Genomic DNA, 17,821 nt, shown 5'->3' on the forward strand with positions numbered 1-17,821 from the left:
CTAAGGACATGATGCTTTGGAAAGGAGTTTCTTTTGTTTTTACAGAAAATGAGACCGTGTGGATTGCTTATATCCCAATATGGTATGATAGACCACGCCCTCCTGAAGGTTGCTGTGAACACCCTCAAAAAATTACCTCACCCAACTGATGACTGAGATGAACCTGGCACACAGGTTACACCATGAAAGATCTGATTAACAGCGTCCCCATTGGGCAAATCTTTTTGCCTCCCAAATTTCTCTGGATGAACAACAGCGGTCTTACCCCTGTTCCTAGGTCCTCCCCTACAAATTCTGTCCTCTAGATGTCCCCGCATTTGAGGGAAACTGGGACCTTTGAGCGCCTTTTACTCTAGATGCGCTCCCCGTTTGGTCGGACAAGTGGGAAAAATAAAAAAAAAACTACATTACCCAGAAGACTATGCTGCGCGCGGGCCCATTAATAGACCAGACCGGAGTGCACTCCGGGTTAGTCGCCGCGGACGCCATTTGCCTCAGCACATCGGTTCCCAAGGGGCTTGAGGTATTTGAACATCGGGAATCTAGGGTCAGTTTCCAAGTCTGTGGCGGGATTCGAAAAGGACCGGAACGTAAAAAATTTCCCCGGAAGCCCGCACGAACCTGTGTGGTCTGGTCCTCCGGAGGACCGCAACCTCTCAGGCTCGTCCTTCAGCCCGCAGCCACCAAGAGCAACGGTTCGGGCAGGTTCGTCATTTTCACGAAAGATCCCGAGTTCCCGAGTACAGCCGGTTTCCGTGGTCACCCGGCTAAGGCCGGATGCGCTTGGGGAGCTTCAGCCGAGGCCTGCAAGGCGCTCGATTCACCCCTCTCCCCTCAAAAAAGTCTAACTATGGCGGCCTGGAAGGACCACCCGCAGGTTAGTGGTCTGTGAGCTTTAAATCACTGATCAGGGAACCGAGACAGCCCCCTGGGTGGAACTCTACCTTTGTCGTTCTTTTGGGGCCACGACGCTTCCGAAAGAAGCTAGGTTTGAACTGGAATTTCCAAAAGGAAGCTGCGCTAGAACGCCAGTGACTGTGGAGGGTCTGGAATGTTGCGGGTCAAGAGCCTGTTTAACAATTATCTTGGGCTATTTTTAGCCTCCTATAGCAGAGGTTTCTCCACTAGGCTCTAACCTACCTGCCTGAAGTGACTGTATTTGAAAAGTTATGTTATTTATGTCCTTTGCTCTGTATCTTAAAACTTTGGAACAACAACAACAAATCAGTAAAATGACATTTTGCTGGGTGGTGGTGGTATACACCTTTAATCCCAGCACTCGGGAGGCAGAGGCAGGTGGATCTCTGTGAGTTTGAGGCCATCCTAGTCTACAAGAGTTAGTTCCGGGACAGGCCACACAAAGAAACAAAGCTACACAGAGAAACCCCTATCTTGAAAAAAAACAAAACAAAGCAAAAATAAAAACAAAATCTTTTGGAACATGGCATTTGCGTTAGCCTAAATCTGAGTTCCAGGACCATGGTCACCCATATTTGGCTTCAGAATAAACTCTTCCCACCTTTGAGGTCAGAGCCGTGTTTTTTACGTTGTCATTGGTAGGTAAGCCTTTGCAAGAGTAAATGATGTTTCCTCTACGGGATCAAGTCATACTTATAATTCCTGCTGTGCTGTAAGGATCCACCAAGACTGACCAGGCGTCTGTGTAGCAATAGTTTAAGAAAGTCAAGGAAGGTTAGGGCATTCTAGGTAGGGAGATGTACCTGGTGTTATTTATCCTTGACCATCATGTTCCCTGATTTTGAAGTGTCCTAACATCGGGGGCAGGGCTGTCAGAATCCTGCAAGGAAAAAGGTAGATGTCTCATTGTGGATTTTCCCTGGGGATCTGGGAGATCTAGACCACAAGGGAAGCTGGTCGGGACGTTGTCTCAAATAGCTGCTAGTACCTTTCTTGTTGTTCTTGTATTTAGACAAGGTCTTTCTGTGTAGCCCAGGCTGGCTTCAAATTTGAAATTTCTTTATCAGCTCCCCTAAAGCTGGGATTACGTGTGTGAACTACCACAACCAACTCAAGTACATTCGTTATGAAACCAGCTATAAACCTTGCTTTGTCTAGCCATGTCAGAGGGTGTTTTTCAGAGGTGATTAAATGAGTTTGTCAGAAAAAAAAAAGAAGAAGAAGAAGAGTGGAAACACTCCACAAACTCCCGATTTTTTTTTAAAAAAGAAATTAAAAAAAACTTCCTTAAGTGATAGCATGTGTAAGCACAAAGGTATGTGCACTTGAGTACTGTGCCCTCAAAGGTCAGAATAGGCCACGTGAAGCCTGGAGCTGGAAATACTGCGGTGGGTGCTGGGAGCCAAACTCAGCAGCTCTCCGGCTCTCCATCTTGTTTTTGAATAAGCTTGTTACTTTAGATTCTCCTTGCTATTAATGGAGTGTCAGAATTACTGATACAACAACCTTAAGCCAGTGTGCCATCCTTGCCTGCAGTCTATGATGTGTGGCCCCTAGTGAGCTGGCCAAGGTCCTTTAGCTTCCGTCACTCACTGCAATGTGAAGATCTGACGATGGTGACCGCAGAGGCTGTGGGGAATTAAGAGCATTTTCATAGTGAGCACTGGAGACTTTCTCTTTTAAAAATTCCTGTTGTCAAGCCGGGCGGTGGTGGCGCACGCCTTTAATCCCAGCACTCGGGAGGCAGAGGCAGACGGATCTCTGTGAGTTCGAGACCAGCCTAGTCTACAAGAGCTAGCTCTAGGACAGGCTCTAAAGCTGCAGAGAAACCCTGTCTCGAAAAAAAAAAAAATCCTGTTGTCAGGGCTGGAGAGATGGCTCAGTGGTTAAGAGCACTGGCTGAGGACCTGGGTTTAAGTCCCAGTACCCACATGGCAGCTCACAGCTATCTACAACTCCAGTTCTGGAGGATCTGGCATTCTCATAAAGGCAGACAGACATCAATGCAGGTAAAAACATCTGTGCACATAAAAATAAGTAAATTAAAAAAAATTCCTGTTGTCGGATAGAAGTGTTTTGTTTTGTTTGTACAGTTATTTAGTGTGTATGCGTGCATGTGTAAGGAGATCAGAGGACAGCCTACGGAAGTTGTGAAGCCATCCTGGATTCAGTGAGCCGTCCTGACAGCCTCGAAAGCGGTTGCTGTGAGCATCACGTAGAGGCTCTGCTCGTGCCTGTACTGTGTCCCCTTTGTGTCTTCATCCTTCTCATTTCCTAGACTCCTTCCTGTCCGCATTTCATAGTCTACGTGTTTTTGTTGTCTGTCCGTCTGACTTTGAGGCAGTAATCTTTTTTATTTCCCGAGACAGGGTTTCACTGTAGCTTTGGAGCCTGTCCTGGAACTAGCTCTTGTAACCCAGGCTGGCCTCAAACTCACAGAGATCCGTCTGCCTTTACCTCCCAAGTGTTGGGATTAAAGGCATGTGCCACCACCGCCAGGCTGAGGCAGTAATCTTTTCACCTGTATTTATTTATTATTTTTTATTGTATATGTTTTTGTTTTTTACTTTATTTATGGGGGGTGTGTGTGCCTGTATGTAACAGCCTGAGTGTGGAGGTCAGAGGACAACTTTAGGGCATCAGTTCTCTCTCTACCATGATTTCCAGGTATTGAACTCGGGTGGGCAAACTTAGCAGCAAGTGCCCTAACCCACTGAGCGTCTTACCAGCCCAGTTTTTCTGTTTTTGTTTTTGTTTTTGAGATAGAGTCTTGTGTAGCACAGGCTGGCCTTAAGTTTGCTGTGTAGCCTGGGCTGACTTTGAAATAAGTCAATCTTCCTGCCTTCAGCCTTGAAGTTTTGGGGTTAGAGGTGTGAGCTGTCAGCCTCTGATGACTCTTAACACGGGACGCTTCTCTCCTTACACCTCCGTGTTCTCCAAGCGTTATCTCCCTAACCTTGAAACCCACCGGGAAGCATAGGTAGGAAGGTGACCTGTGTGGTTTGGGCCTTTATTGCTCTTAATCTGTTTCTGTGGGGCAGGGTCTAGTTCCTCTCATCCAACCTCAAGGTAACACTGATACCTCTGTTTGACTTGGCAAGGTGTCTCCGACCTTTGAAGATGTAGCCGTGGCTTTCACCCAGGAGGAGTGGGGGCAGCTGGACCCTGCTCAGAAGACTCTGTACCAAGAGGTGATGCTGGAAATCTCTGGGTTCCTGGTGTCTCTGGGTAAGATTTCTACTCTACTTTAAAAAATACTTTGTTTTGTATACATGTAGTATGTGGTATACACATGTTGTGTGTGGCTCAAAGGGCAACTTGGAGAAACTAGTGCTATCTTTCGACCATGTGGGTGCTAGGAATCAAACTCCGGTTGTCAGGCTTGGTGGCTAGCAACTTAGCCATCTTGCAAGCCCCCACCCTACCCTGCCCCACTTTTTAAAAAGTAGGATCTTCTCACTCTGCAGCTCAGGCTGACCCAAAATCACACTATGACCTCAAACTTGTAGGGAATCCTTTTGGGATTCATGAACATTTGTGTGCGCGCGCACAAACACACAGATGCACTGTTTAAATGAGAGATGTCCCCATCGACTCAGGCATTTGAACAATTGATCCTTGGTTGGTGATGCAGTTCGGAGAGGTTTTAGGATGTTCAGCCTTGCTAGAGGAAGAGTCTCACTGAGGGTGGGCTTTGAGAGTTGATGGCCTCACTGTCCCTCCGTTCACTCTGCTTCACGCTTGTGGTTAGTGATAGGATATTTCAGCTTCCTGCCCCTATTACCATGCCTGCCTGCTGCCGTGTCTCCCTACTGCTGTGAACCCTTATCCTGCTGAAACCCAAATGATTATGGTATTTTATCACAGCAAAAGAGAAGTAACTGATACACACATAAATAATGCAATAAGTCTTTAAAAATAAATGGATGGATAAATAAATAAGAAGACACTGGTCTCGTTTCCCATGTTCCCTTCAGCCTGAGACTCACCTGCTGCAGGCTCCGTGAGTTCAAGATCGTGCTTGACATTTTCCTGTATGTGGGGAGTGCTCTCAGCACAGTGTAGCATCTCACGTGGCTGCCATTTCTCAGCGCAGTCGGCATCTTCTCACAAGATCTTTCCTGACTCGGTGGTAAAGATGCTTGCCACCAAGCCTGATGACCTAGGTTTGATTCCCAGATCCCACACAGTAGATTGAGCGTACAAGTGGTCTTCTTGTCTCTATCCATGCACACATCGTGGCATGCCATCCCCAACAGACACAAAAACTTTATTTATTTATTTATTTATTTATTTATTTATTTATTTATTTATTTATTTATTTAGAGAAAGGGTTTCTCTGTGCCCCCTGGCTACCCTGTAATTCATTCTGTAGACCAGGCTGGCCTCCAACTCAGAGATCCCCTGCCTCTGCCTCCCGAGTGCTGGGGTTAAAGGCGTGCGCCACCACCGCCTGTTTTCTTAAAGTAAGTGTTGTGGTGTGAGCACCAAGTGCCACCTGAAGATAGTTTATCTGCCTGTCTAAGGCCCTGCCTCATTGCCACCTACTACCCGGTCTCTGCTGTTGAGCCCTCTCGGGGTACCTTTGGCTCTCTCCATTTTGTGGTACTTGGGAGTCCAGAGTCTGCAGCCAGGTCTCTGGTGTCCAGTCCCAACGTTGCTCCCTTTTCCCCCTCTCTTTGAATTGCTTTTTAAAATTTTTGTGCATGTGTATATGTCTCCTTGTCAATATGTGCAGCTCATGCATGCAGCACCCAAAGAGGCCAGAAGAGGATGTTGGCTCCCTTGAAACTGGATGGAGTTACAGGCAACTGTGAGCTGCCCATGCGGGTGCTGGGAACTAAACCGAGGTCCTTTGCAAGAGCAGTGAGTACTTTGATCACTGAGCTATCTCTCCAGCTCCCAGCTTTGCTCTTTAAAATTGTGTCACCCTGGACCTGTTATCCAACCCCCCTGTGTCCCAGCATCATCTGCTTAGCTGTGAACATGCTGAGTATCCATTTCCATGGCTCTTGTCAGTGTGAGTAAGTTGTTAGAGGAGAGGGCTCAGAGCGACACTGCACGGCAGTCCCCACCTGTGCCAGCCATCTGGGTCCCCAGCTACCATTGCGTTTCTAAGATCCTCATGGTTAGCATTCCAGTTGTGCTGCACTCCACACCTGCAGGACTTGGGGGTTAAACAGCACATAGAAAAGAGATGACTGGGACTAGGATTGTATCTTAGTTTAGCTAGTCCTTCTTGCAGCCCACCTGTGATGAAACCTGAGCCTTGCTTTGTCCAGGTATAAAATGGTCCCAATAATGGTTATAGATGCTATAAGAAAATTCTGAAATCGAATCCATATTGAGTCATTGACCTACAGCAAGAACTTAATAAAACCTGCTCAGTTATTCTCCCGTTTTTTGAGGTGAAAGTATCTACAGTAATAGCCCAGGCTAGCCCTCATATTTGCAGTGATCTTCCTGCTTTGGCCTTACAGGTGCTGGGGTTATAGGCATATACCACCATGCACATCTCAAAACTTTGCATTGCGTCTAACTAACAGTGATGATACGTACTGGTTTTGTCTTCCAGGCTCTCTCTCTCTCTCTCTGTCTCTGTGTCTCTGTCTCTGTCTCTCTCTCTCTCTCTCTCCTCTCTCTCTCTCCACACACACAGGGTTTCTTAGTAGCTATGGAGCCAGTCCTGGAACTCGCTCTGTAGACCAGGTTGGCCTCAAACTCATAGAGATCCACTTTCCTCTGCCTCCCTAGTGCTGGAATTAAAAGCCTGCCCCACCAAGGCCTGGCTTCTCCCAGGCTTTTGTGAGGGCAGAATTGTTCTTCCACAGGAGGTTGTGGAGATTGGGGAACTTTTAGAATGGAGATGGCTCATTACCATTCAGGAGTAGGGGATGATTCACCTCCCCCCCACACATTGAGCTAAGTCTTTCTATATCAGTTACCTTAATCAAGACTGTCCTCTGGCAAACATGCCCATAGGCCAACCCAGTGTAGGTAATCCCTCATTGAGGTAGTGTTGAGTTGCCAAAGCTAACCATCATACTAGTGGTTAATGTATTCCTTCATCCACTGCTGATCCTTGAGAGTGTAGTTAGAAAGGTGTGACTGTTCCTATCCCGCTGTCATGCTAACCTCCCCGTCTGTCCCCGCTTGTGCTCTGCCATAGGAGTATGCCAGTGGGGCTACTGAGGAGGACTGTCTTCAAGAGTGACTTACGCCTGTTATCTTACTGTATTGTTCATTGTATTATCCTCTTTGTTAGAGCACAAAAGACAGATACAAATAACTTACTTTTTTGTTTTGTTTGTTTGTTTGTTCTGGTTTTTGAGGTCGATTTTCTTTTTTTTTTTTTTTTTTTTTTTTTTTTTTGGTTTTTCGAGACAGGGTTTCTCTGTGGCTTTGGAGCCTGTCCTGGAACTAGCTCTTGTAGACCAGGCTGGTCTCGAACTCACAGAGATCCGCCTGCCTCTGCCTCCCGAGTGCTGGGATTAAAGGCGTGCGCCACCACCGCCCGGCGAGGTCGATTTTCTTATGTAGACAGGCTGCCCTGAAACTCACTGTGTGGCCCAGGCTGGCCTCTAAGCGGCTGTTATTCTTTCTCAGCTCCTCAAGTGCTGGGATCTGATGTCATCTTATATGGTATGGAACACTGTATTTTTTTTTTTTTTTTTTTTTTTTTTTTTTTTCTTTTTGGTTTTTCATGACAGGATTTCTCTGTGTAGCTCTGTCTGGCCTGAAACTCAGAGATCCAGCTGCTACTGCCTCCCAAGTGCTGGGACTAAAAACGTGCACCACCACCACCTGTCTATTAATTTCTTTAAAAGAAAAAAACTAATTTCAGCCCAGTATGGTAGTTACACACCTTTAATCATAGCATTTAGAAAGCAAAGGCAGATGGATCTCTGCTTTTGAGCCTAGACTGTTCTATATAGTGAGTTCTAGGACAACCAGAGCTCCATAGTGAGACTCTGTCTTTCAAAACAAAACAAAACAGCTGGGTGGTGCTGGCGCACACCTTTAATCCCAGCACTCTGGAGGCAGAGGCAGATGGATCAGCCTAGTCTCCTGAGCGATTTCCAGAATAGACAAGGTTGTTACACAGAGAAATTCTGTCTTGAAAACAAACAAACAATCACACAAACAAAAAATCAGCCTGGCATGGTGGCTCACACTGGGAGGCAGAGGCAGGTGAATCTCTGTGAGTTCAAAGCCAGCCTGGTCTACAAAATGAGTTCCAAGATAGCCAGACTGTTACACAGAGAAACCTGTGTCCACACACCTCCCCTGAAAAAAAAAAAAGAAATGAAAAAAATAAAAAATACATGACATTTAAAATGTTTGTGTGCACACATGTATGCATGCTTGCTACGGCATGTGAGGGTCAGAGAACAAGTTGTGGGAGTTGGTTCTCTTCCGTCCACCATGTGAGTCCCAGGCATCAAACTCAGGCCCTGCCTCAGTTTTAGCAGCAGTGCCTCTGCTGACTGAGTGATTGTGCCAGCCAAGTATCGGTTGCTGATGAACTGTGCAGTATGGCATAGCAAACGTTCAGCTTCTGAGTTGTGTTTCACCTTTTTGTGTAGATGGGAGCAGCTTCCTTCTAGGGTCTGGGCCAAATCCTGTGAGATGGAGGGTCTTTATCTTGTTTCCTCAAATCCTGTGAGATGGAGGGTCTTTATCTTGTTTCCTCAAATCCTATCTTTGTGTGCTTTTTTGTTCTCCCTGAAGGGTATCCTGTTCCCACACTGAAGCTGCTGGAACAAGGGCAGGAACCATGGGCAGTGACAAAGTCCCTCTCCCAAAGCACCTGCTCAGGTAAGAGTCCCCGAGGAAGGGCCTGGAGGTCGGACAGGGGTCTCCTAGGAAGCTCTTTTTATTTCCGTGTCTGTGAGTAGATGCCACAGGTGTGTAGGGGCTGGCAGAGGCAGGAAGAGGGCACTGGGTCCCCTGTGGCTGAAGTTACAGGCCGCCATGAGGCGCCTGGTGTGAGTGCTGGGAACTGAACTTAGATCCTTTGAAAGACCAAGTGTTCTTAACTCCTGAGCCATCTCTCCAGCCTTCTGGGACCTTCTTAGTGGATCACTCCAGGATAAATTAGTGGAACCCTGTGACCTGGCCCTTCTGATTCCCCAGCCTTGACCCATTTGTCCCTGCTCCTGGGAAGGAGCCAGGTTCATAAGGTACTCTCTTGGGACCCCTCTGCCTGCTTGAACTACCCTGGCTTCCTTGTCACGAGCTCTGTGGCTCTGGTGAAGCTGATCGGTCACTTGTGGTGTGAAGCGCATTCATTACTTTCCTATTGCTGTGATAAAACAGCATGGCCAAGCAACTTCAGAAGGAAGCGTTTGTTTGCCTTATGCTTCATGAGGGATAAGAGTCTGTCAGGCAGGGAAGTAAGCTGGCAAGCAGCAGAGTTGGCACCTAGAGAAGGAAGCAGAGAACACACTGGGGATGGCACGAGGCACTTGAACCTCAAAGCCTGCCCCTAGAGATGTGCTTCTTCCAGCAATGTCACACCTCCTAAGCCTCCCTAAACAGTGCCACCGACTGTTTCAAAGCCTATGGGAGACACTGCCCTTTTAACCACCGCAGTAAGTGTGACTAAGTTAGCATTAACTTCCACGTCAAACTCCAGACTCAGTGGCTCAGCATGCAGTGTCTGTGTGGACAGCTGGGACTATTGTGTCATCAGCCTCTTGGCTTTAAGGTTGTCCTGCCATCTTCTGACTGACCCCCAGACTGCAAGAGGAAGAGATGTTATACCCTCTTCCAGGAACACCAGTTCTGTTCCTAATTTATGTTTTTAAATGTGATAGGTGTTTTGCCATGGGTATTGATCACCTGTAACTATAATTACAGACATTTGTGAGCTGCCATGTGGGTGCTGGGAATTGAACCTGAGTCCTCTGGAAGAGCAGTCGGTGCTCTTAACCACTGAGCCATCTCTCTAGCCCCTTAAAATTTATTTCTACTTTATTGGTGCTTTGCCTGTATGTATGTGTGTGTGAGGGTGTTGGATCCTGGAGTTAGAGTTGTGAACTGCTGTATGGGTGCTGGGAATTGAACCCAGTTTCCCTGGAAGAGCAGTCAGTGTTTATAACCGCTGAGCCATCTCTCCAGTCCCCCAGTTCTTATCTAAAGAAGCATTTGGTCTACTTGGGGTCCATGGGGCTGGGATGTGTTACTGAGCTATGTGTTCAAGAAGAGCAGACCTTTCTTTATCAACACCTATTAGTAGCCTGCACCCAGTCTGTCCCTGGAAATTGGTAGCACTCGTTGACCATTGGATTCTATTGGAGAAAATATAACCTATGTTGATTTATTAGCATCAATGTCTGAGCCAGAGGGGATGCATCCAAGGCTTTATTGCTTATTGTTCACTGAATACTTTGAAAGTTCTGATGTACCTGTGTAGCCCATGTGGAAGAGGGGTCTGCATGGCCTGTATCTCACATTAGTCTTCTAATGTTCTTCTCACTTCCTCCCAGACACTGAGGGCAAAGATGTCCTTTCTTACTCTCCCAATTTCCATCCACAATTCTATTTCACCTACTGCCCTTTCCAGTAGTCTGTTCATGAGAGGCCTTCTGACACTAAAAGGCAATCCCTTGCCATGTCTTCTTGAATAATCTGCTGCACACACACACACACACACACACACACACACACACATGTCTCTGTGTGTGTGTGTGTAAATTTACTATTAGAAGTGGGTAGCACATGTGTGAAGGCCAGAAAACAACTTTGTGGGAGTTGTATTCTTATCTGGATTGAACAACCAGCAATATTTTACTCTCTGACCCACATCTCTAGCCCAAATGAAACTTTCTTAGTTTTTTGTTTATTTATATTTGAGACAGGGTTTGTCTATTATGTAGACTTGACTGTCCTGGAACTCACTCTGTAGAACAAAATGGTCTCAAACTCCCAGAAATTCACCAGCTCATACCTCCCGAGTGCTAGGGTTAACAGCATCCACCACCAAGTCTGATTGTCCAAGCCAAACCTTTTAATCATATAATCTGCTTTTCTTTCCCCCCATGAGACAGGGTTTCTCTGTCTGGCTGTCCTGGAACTAGCTCTATAGACCAGACTGACCTTGAACTCAGAGATCCACCTGCCTCTGCCTCCCAAGTGCTGGGATTAAAGGTGTGCATCACCACAGCCCAGTTAATTTCTTTTCTTGTATAGCTATGTCTTTCCCAGAATCATCTCTTCTGTGTAAATTGCTTGTGGGCCAGAAATGAAGTACTTATTTGGAAAGAAAAACAAAAGACAAAAAAAAAAATGGACAAACAAATGACAATAACCAACCAAACAAACAAACAAAACTCACTTATTGGCTTTAATGATAGGAATCCATAATGAATTTCAAAAGGAATTCTGGACACCTCTGGGACTTGAAGGTTATTCCTATGGTGTTGAACAAAAGCTGAGGCTCCCCCAGGTGCTTTCTTTCTCATCGCATATTGTGTGTCTTCCTTGAGGACAGTATTAGGTGCATCACCTAGAGGAATTCTACTCCAAGATGTTAGTCTCACTCTGACAAGCCACATGCAGCCTATAATTTTGAGAACTACTCTGTGAAAGGCCCTCCTCTAGTCCTGACCCAGTCTTTTACAGCATTGGAATCCAAGGACCAGGAAAAACACTGCTAACCTAGGCTTTGGAGGTCCTACAGCAGGTTATTTTTATCTTCTTGGGCGTGTGTGGTCATGTGTTTTCAATAGCATGGTTTTGGTTTTTTCTATGTTATTTCTCACAATCCCTGTTGTGTGTTGAATTTGTTTTAGGTGACAGTGTAAAAACCAAGGCCATAGGACCTACCACTTCTAAGCCACTGCTGTCTGAGGCAACCTCATTCCAGGAACAGTCAGCACCAAGAACCCCAGGAGGCTTGCAGTGGGTGCCAACCAAAGGCCACGATGATGCACCGGAAATTCAGGAGAGGCTCTTCATACAAGAGACAGAGGCCCAGGAGGAGAAGCTTCCTGCGAAAATGAGTCCTATACCAGATGATGTGGGGACAGCTGAGGAATTGTGTCCGACGTTCATACAGGAGGAAGAGGAAACAGTCTTCAAATGCAGAGACTGTGGAAAGGCATTTAGTAAGAAAAACCTTCTTGCTTCACATGAGAAAATCCACTCTGGAGTGAAGCCTTATGAGTGTACAGAATGTGGGAAGACCTTCATAAAGAGCACCCATCTCCTTCAGCACCAGATGATCCACACTGGGGAGAGGCCCTACGAGTGTCTGGAATGTGGGAAGGCCTTCAACCGCAAGTCCTACCTTTCCCAGCACCAGCGGATCCACAGTGGGGAGAAGCCATATACGTGCAGTGAGTGTGGGAAGGCCTTCACACACCGCTCTAATTTTGTCTTGCACGGCAGGAGACACACTGGAGAGAAATCGTTTGTGTGTACAGAATGTGGACAAGTCTTTCGACACAGGGGAGGTTTCCTTAGGCACTGTGTCACTCATGGTGGAGAGGACCCTTACGAGTGCTTTGAGTGCGGACAGGTCTTCAAACACAGGTCCTACCTCATGTGGCACCAGCAGACGCACACTGGGGAGAAGCCATACGAGTGCAGTGAGTGTGGGAAAGTCTTCCTGGAGAGCGCAGCCCTGATCCACCACTATGTGATCCACACCGGGGAGAAGCCCTTTGAGTGCCTTGAGTGTGGCAAGGCCTTCAACCACAGGTCCTACCTCAAGAGGCACCAGCGCATTCACACTGGGGAGAAGCCTTACGTGTGCAGCGAGTGTGGGAAAGCCTTCACCCACTGCTCTACTTTCATCTTGCATAAAAGAGCCCACACTGGAGAGAAACCCTTTGAGTGCAAAGAATGTGGGAAAGCCTTTGGCAATCGGAAAGACCTTATTCGCCACTTCAGCATCCACACTGGGGAGAGGCCCTATGAGTGTACGGAGTGCGGGAAGGCCTTTGCCCTCATGTCTGGTCTTACGAGGCACAAGCGGATTCATAGTGGGGAAAAACCTTTTGAATGTATTGAGTGTGGGAAATCCTTCTACTGGAGCACAAACCTCATTCGCCACGCCATCATCCACACTGGGGAGAAGCCGTATAAGTGCAGTGACTGTGGGAAGGCCTTCAGCCGCAGCTCATCCCTCACTCAGCATCAAAAAATGCACAGTGAGAGAAACCCTGCCGGTGTGTCGCATGAGGGACCTCTCACAACCATGCACACCTCAGTTACCCTCCAAGAACTCCTTCTAGGCAAAGACTTCTTGAATGTAACCTCTGAGGGAAATCTTTTGTCACAGGAAACAAAGTCCTCAGCATCTGATTGTTTATACCAAAGAGAAACCCCACAAGTGTCTTGATTAGAGAGAGAGAAAGAGAGAGAGAGAGAGAGAGAGAGAGAGAGAGAGAGAGAGAGAGTAAAATGCTCCTGTCGCAGAATCTTCTCCATCATCCGAAGACCAACATCAGCATCAGACCCAGTTTATAGCTGTATTTTCCACCTGAAAGGTCACCCAGGAAAGAGACCCATGGTTTGGGGCTTTGGAATTTTGTTTTGTTTTCACATAGGAGAAGCTTCAGCCGCATCTCTCTCCTAGTTTACACTGCAGTGTTATCTCAGAATTGGTTTACAGAGGAACAGATGTAAACAAAAGTAAAAACAGGTCTCTTCAGACCTCCCTGCCAAATCTATGGCACTTCATTATTGATTCCTTAGCTTATTTGGAGTTAGGTGGGTGTTTCAGAGGTACAAGGCCTTGCGCCCTTTTTGTGTCTTATGTATACATTTGTTGCTGTTAAGTTACTACAGGAGTTAGCTGGGAACAAGCCTGTAAATGCATGTGTATTTTTGTGTCCTAAGATAATTCCTTTATTCTTGAGATCTTTAGCTTTTATGAGGGGGCATTTGAGTCATGAAAATATTTCCTATTTAAGGGAATGAGGATCCATAACTTTCCTAAGTGTGTCTGTACTTTTGAAAATTCCAGTAGTTTTTTCTTATTTTCCTTTACCAAGATGTATCTTACTGTGTGTGTGTGTGTGTGTGTGTGTGTGTTTGTGCATGTGTGTGTAAGCTTAACTGGTGAGCCATCTCTCTACCCCCAATCATATAAATACACAGCGTTCTCATAGCATACAGCTAAAATTTTTGCCCTTTTTTGTGGGATGCAAATCATAAAGCCTGTGTTTTCAGCTGACGCAGACATTTCTCAGGGTAAAACAAAATGCAGTGGGGGTGGGGAACTCTTGTGAGATAGCTCAGTGGTTCAGAGCAATTCTAGAAGATGACATCCTCTCTCCCAACAAAGCTTGTCCTCAGGGCTAGGGACATCATTTAAGGGTTAATTGTTTCTCGTATAGGGTTGGGAATTGGGGTAGAAATTATGTCGGCCCAGAGATCTCCTTGGAAGAAAAAAAAGAGGGAAAATTAGATGGGATAATAGGTAGATTGGTAGAACTTACACTAATAATACTGGGTAATAGAGTGAATACTTGTAAACTATTATTTATGGACAATTTACATTGGTATAGATTTATAGGTTCTTGTATATTGATACAAGTTCAAATTATATTTGTGCTCCTATTTTTGTTTATAGTATTTGTACACCTATGCAGAGTTATTTTGTCAGATTGTATGCATTTATGTTTCTACCTCTGCTTAAGATATTTTGTATATTGATATAATTTTAGGAATATTTATCATATTGCATTATATATTTCTAACTTTGATCAAGATACTTAATGCATTGTTTACATTTTGAGGTCATTGTCCTCATTTACTGCACAGTTGTTTAAAGATTGTTTAATATTCTGACTTAGTCTTCAATTATACAGGTATTAAGTATTATAGGTCAATAAGTCATTCATGTTTGTCATACTTATAGTCACACTAATTAGGTTCTTCAGATACATAGAGATTGTATTCTGCATAGATAAGTAATTTTCAACCACTTCAAAGAGCTGTAGAATATGACATTTAAATAACTTAGGGTTCTGTTGACGTGAGACAGGATTGCTCTTGGCAGTACCAATCTATTCCTGAGAGAATGTTGAGCACCAAAGACACTCCACTTGGAGTTTGTTTTCTTCTTGGCACAATTGCCCTTTGGGCAAGGAACTGCCCATGCCTTGACCACTGACAAAAGTGCACAGTGTCTGAACAGGACAAGCAGGATACAAGAAAAAAGACTGCCAAACCTTGCCAAGACAGGGTAAGAGGGTTCTGAAAAATTTTCCTGCCTCTGAAAATGGTCTGTCAGTTACTCTAGGCCTTAGCCAAAGTTGGTTGCTCCACATTGCAAAATGACTTTGGGTGATTGCCCAGGTAGCCAGTTGTCTCTGTCATCTAACGCACATTTTGGAAGTTGCTTCATTGCACTTTCTGCCTACTCAGGTAATATTATCTCCCTTCTCACACCTTTGATGGTGTTGAAGATGAGACAGTCGTAGTTACCTTCCTCTTACGATATAGCCAAGCCATTTCTCTTTTTTTGTTTTTTGTTTTTCAAGACAGAGTTTCTCTGTTGCTTTGGAGTCTGTCCTGGAACTAGCTCTTGTAGACTAGGCTGGTCTCCAACTCACAGAGATCCGCCTGCCTCTGCCTCCCAAATGCTGGGATTAAAGGTGTGCACCATCACCACCCGGCTAGCCAAGCCTTTTCTAATACAAGACTTAGACTCCTTAGGATAGAATGATTATTAAAACAGTTAGCATATGCTCCTTGCTTAATATTGTTTATGCTGGTTTTAATTCTAATTTTATACTTGATATCTGTTCTTAGTGTATATAATTTTGTTTTGGGTTTGGAACTCTGTTATTTAGACAAAAGGGGGAGGTGATGGGGAACCTCCTTCAGCCAATGGCCTTTTAATAGGCTGGACCAGGTTGGGACATGACTTTTGGCACCCAAAAAGCAGCTGTCCTGCCCAGCTCAATCTCTTCCCGTGTTCCACACCTTGAGGTTGGACCCCCGTTCCTGTTCCATGAGTTTTCCCCTTTAATAAAGGAAAACCTTAGAATACTGTTTTTGGAGTCAGCTTTTGGGATTTCTGACTCATGTCCCCCCTCATACACGTTCAGCATCATATGTGCAGACAATTTTAGATTTTTTAAAAAGTTTTTTTGTATTTTGTTTTTTTAAGACAGAGTTTCTTAGTGTAGCCCTGGCTGTTGTGGAACATCACTTCATTGACCAGTAGTCTGAAACTCACAGAAATCCACCTACCACTGCCTGCAGAGTGCTGGGATTACAGGCATGTGCCACCACCGTGCAGTTTGAATAAGGAGTGTTTTCCAAGCCAAATAAAGCAGAGGATAATAGCTCTCCCTAGTGTGGCTCTGTAGTTGTAATCTTTTTTTCCTGAGACAAGGTCTGAGACATAGCCCTATAGCTGAGCTAGCTCCGTGTTAAGAGCGCTCTTGTGCTTGCAGAGTACTTGGGTCTGGTTCCCAGAGTCCGCATTGTGTCTAAGAGCCGTCCCTAACTCCATTTGCAGCTAATCCTGTGGGCACTAGCTGTGCACATCTTTAATCCCAGCACTCAGGAAACAGGCAGGTGAACCTATGCGTTCCAGGCCAGCTGGGGTACATAATGAGACCCTCTTTCCATAGAAAAAGAAAAGGAAGAAGCCACCAAATGTAGTGTGCCTTCAACCCCAGCAATCAGGAGGCTGAGGCAGGAGGATTACATAATGCTTGAGGCCAGCTTACTACCTAGTCTTAGTTTATCCAGGGGCTACATGACAAGACCTGGGCTTGTCTTGTTTCTGGTCGAATGAATTCAATTTGAAGTGTTTTTGAAATAAGCTCACTCCTGACCACTACACCTGGGAGGGGTATGAAAACACATTCCAAGAATAATTTTTGAGGTCACAAGACTTATTTTCTTGGAGGGTTCTCACAGGACTCCATTCCTGGACCAACACTTTGTTTTGTTTTTGTTTTTTGAGATAGGGTTTCCCTGTAGCTTTGGAACCCATCCTGGAATTCACTCTGAGGACAAGGCTGAACTCATGGAGATCCGCCTGTCTGCCTCCCAAGTGTTGGGATTAAAGGCAGGCACCACCACTACCGGGCTTGACACTCTTGATAATTGGCTGGGTTCAGAAAAATCGAACACACATAGAGAGAAGTACCGCTGTGTCTGCGTTCGATGCGCTGGCACCCAGTTGGCGAGATTCGGGCAAGGGGCAGGAGGTTAAAAAACACAAAGACTCACACAGACAGAGAGACAGCGACACGGGTCATCCTTGAATTCCCCAAGAATGCCACCTTTATTGTGTTCAGGGGCAGATTATATAGATATAGCCACACCCCAGCCAAACCCACCAGAAACCACTCTCCTGCCATCAGGAACTCCTGAAGGTCTCGTGCTCAGAGCAGCTGTAGGCACTCAGATCAGGGGATTACAAGAAATTCAGGATCTGGGGTCTCACTGCTCCCAACAGACAAGAAGTGTATTTTTTATTCTCACTCAGTGGTAGTTGACCCCCCATTGACTAGGTTGGATTTTGCAATCTTACTCAAATTGGCTAGTCTGAAAAGAAGAAATAGAGGAAGGGGAAAAGGTTACTGCTCCAGGCCGTCAAATTCCTAAAAGAAAGCAGTGAGCCTTTGTGTGAACAAAAGGTTTATTGGGTAGGAAGGATTAGAACACTTGGCAGGCCCCGGGACAGAGCACACGCGTTTGATCCCAGCGCTTCCGAGGCAGAAGCGGGTGGATCTGCCTGTGAATTCCAGGGCAGCCTGGTTTAATAGTATCAGGAGATACAGAGCTACATAATGAGATTCTGTCGGGGGAGCAGAGACCGGGGAACAAAACAAAAACAAAACTAAAACCAGAACACACGTGTACAAAAGTCTTACAGGGTGGGCAGGACTTTTGTTTTGTTCTCCGAGACAGGGTTTCTCTGTGT

At 45.7% G+C, this 17,821-nt stretch overlaps 1 protein-coding gene across 5 annotated transcripts in view; it reads left to right on the forward strand.

Moving 5' to 3' along the window:
* The first annotated feature begins 484 nt into the window (after window positions 1-484).
* Window positions 485-17,821, forward strand: part of LOC119820396 (zinc finger protein 805-like) — a 42,310-nt gene continuing 24,973 nt past the window's right edge. Inside the window, exons 1-5 of one of the 5 annotated variants that reach the window (XM_038338670.1) lie at window positions 485-877; window positions 3,012-3,154; window positions 4,020-4,146; window positions 8,650-8,736; window positions 11,715-13,752. In XM_038338670.1, the coding sequence (XP_038194598.1) occupies window positions 4,113-4,146; window positions 8,650-8,736; window positions 11,715-13,267 (1,674 nt within the window). In that variant the 5' untranslated portion in view covers window positions 485-877; window positions 3,012-3,154; window positions 4,020-4,112 and the 3' untranslated portion in view covers window positions 13,268-13,752. Of the gene's footprint in view, window positions 878-3,011; window positions 3,155-4,019; window positions 4,147-8,649; window positions 8,737-11,714; window positions 13,753-17,821 lie in introns of those variants that run through there. The other 4 variants (XM_038338672.1, XM_042055499.1, XM_038338673.1 and 1 more) reach the window with 4 other exon arrangements.

Source organism: Arvicola amphibius, chromosome 8 (assembly GCF_903992535.2).
Source record: "Arvicola amphibius chromosome 8, mArvAmp1.2, whole genome shotgun sequence".
NCBI lineage: Eukaryota > Metazoa > Chordata > Mammalia > Rodentia > Cricetidae > Arvicola > Arvicola amphibius.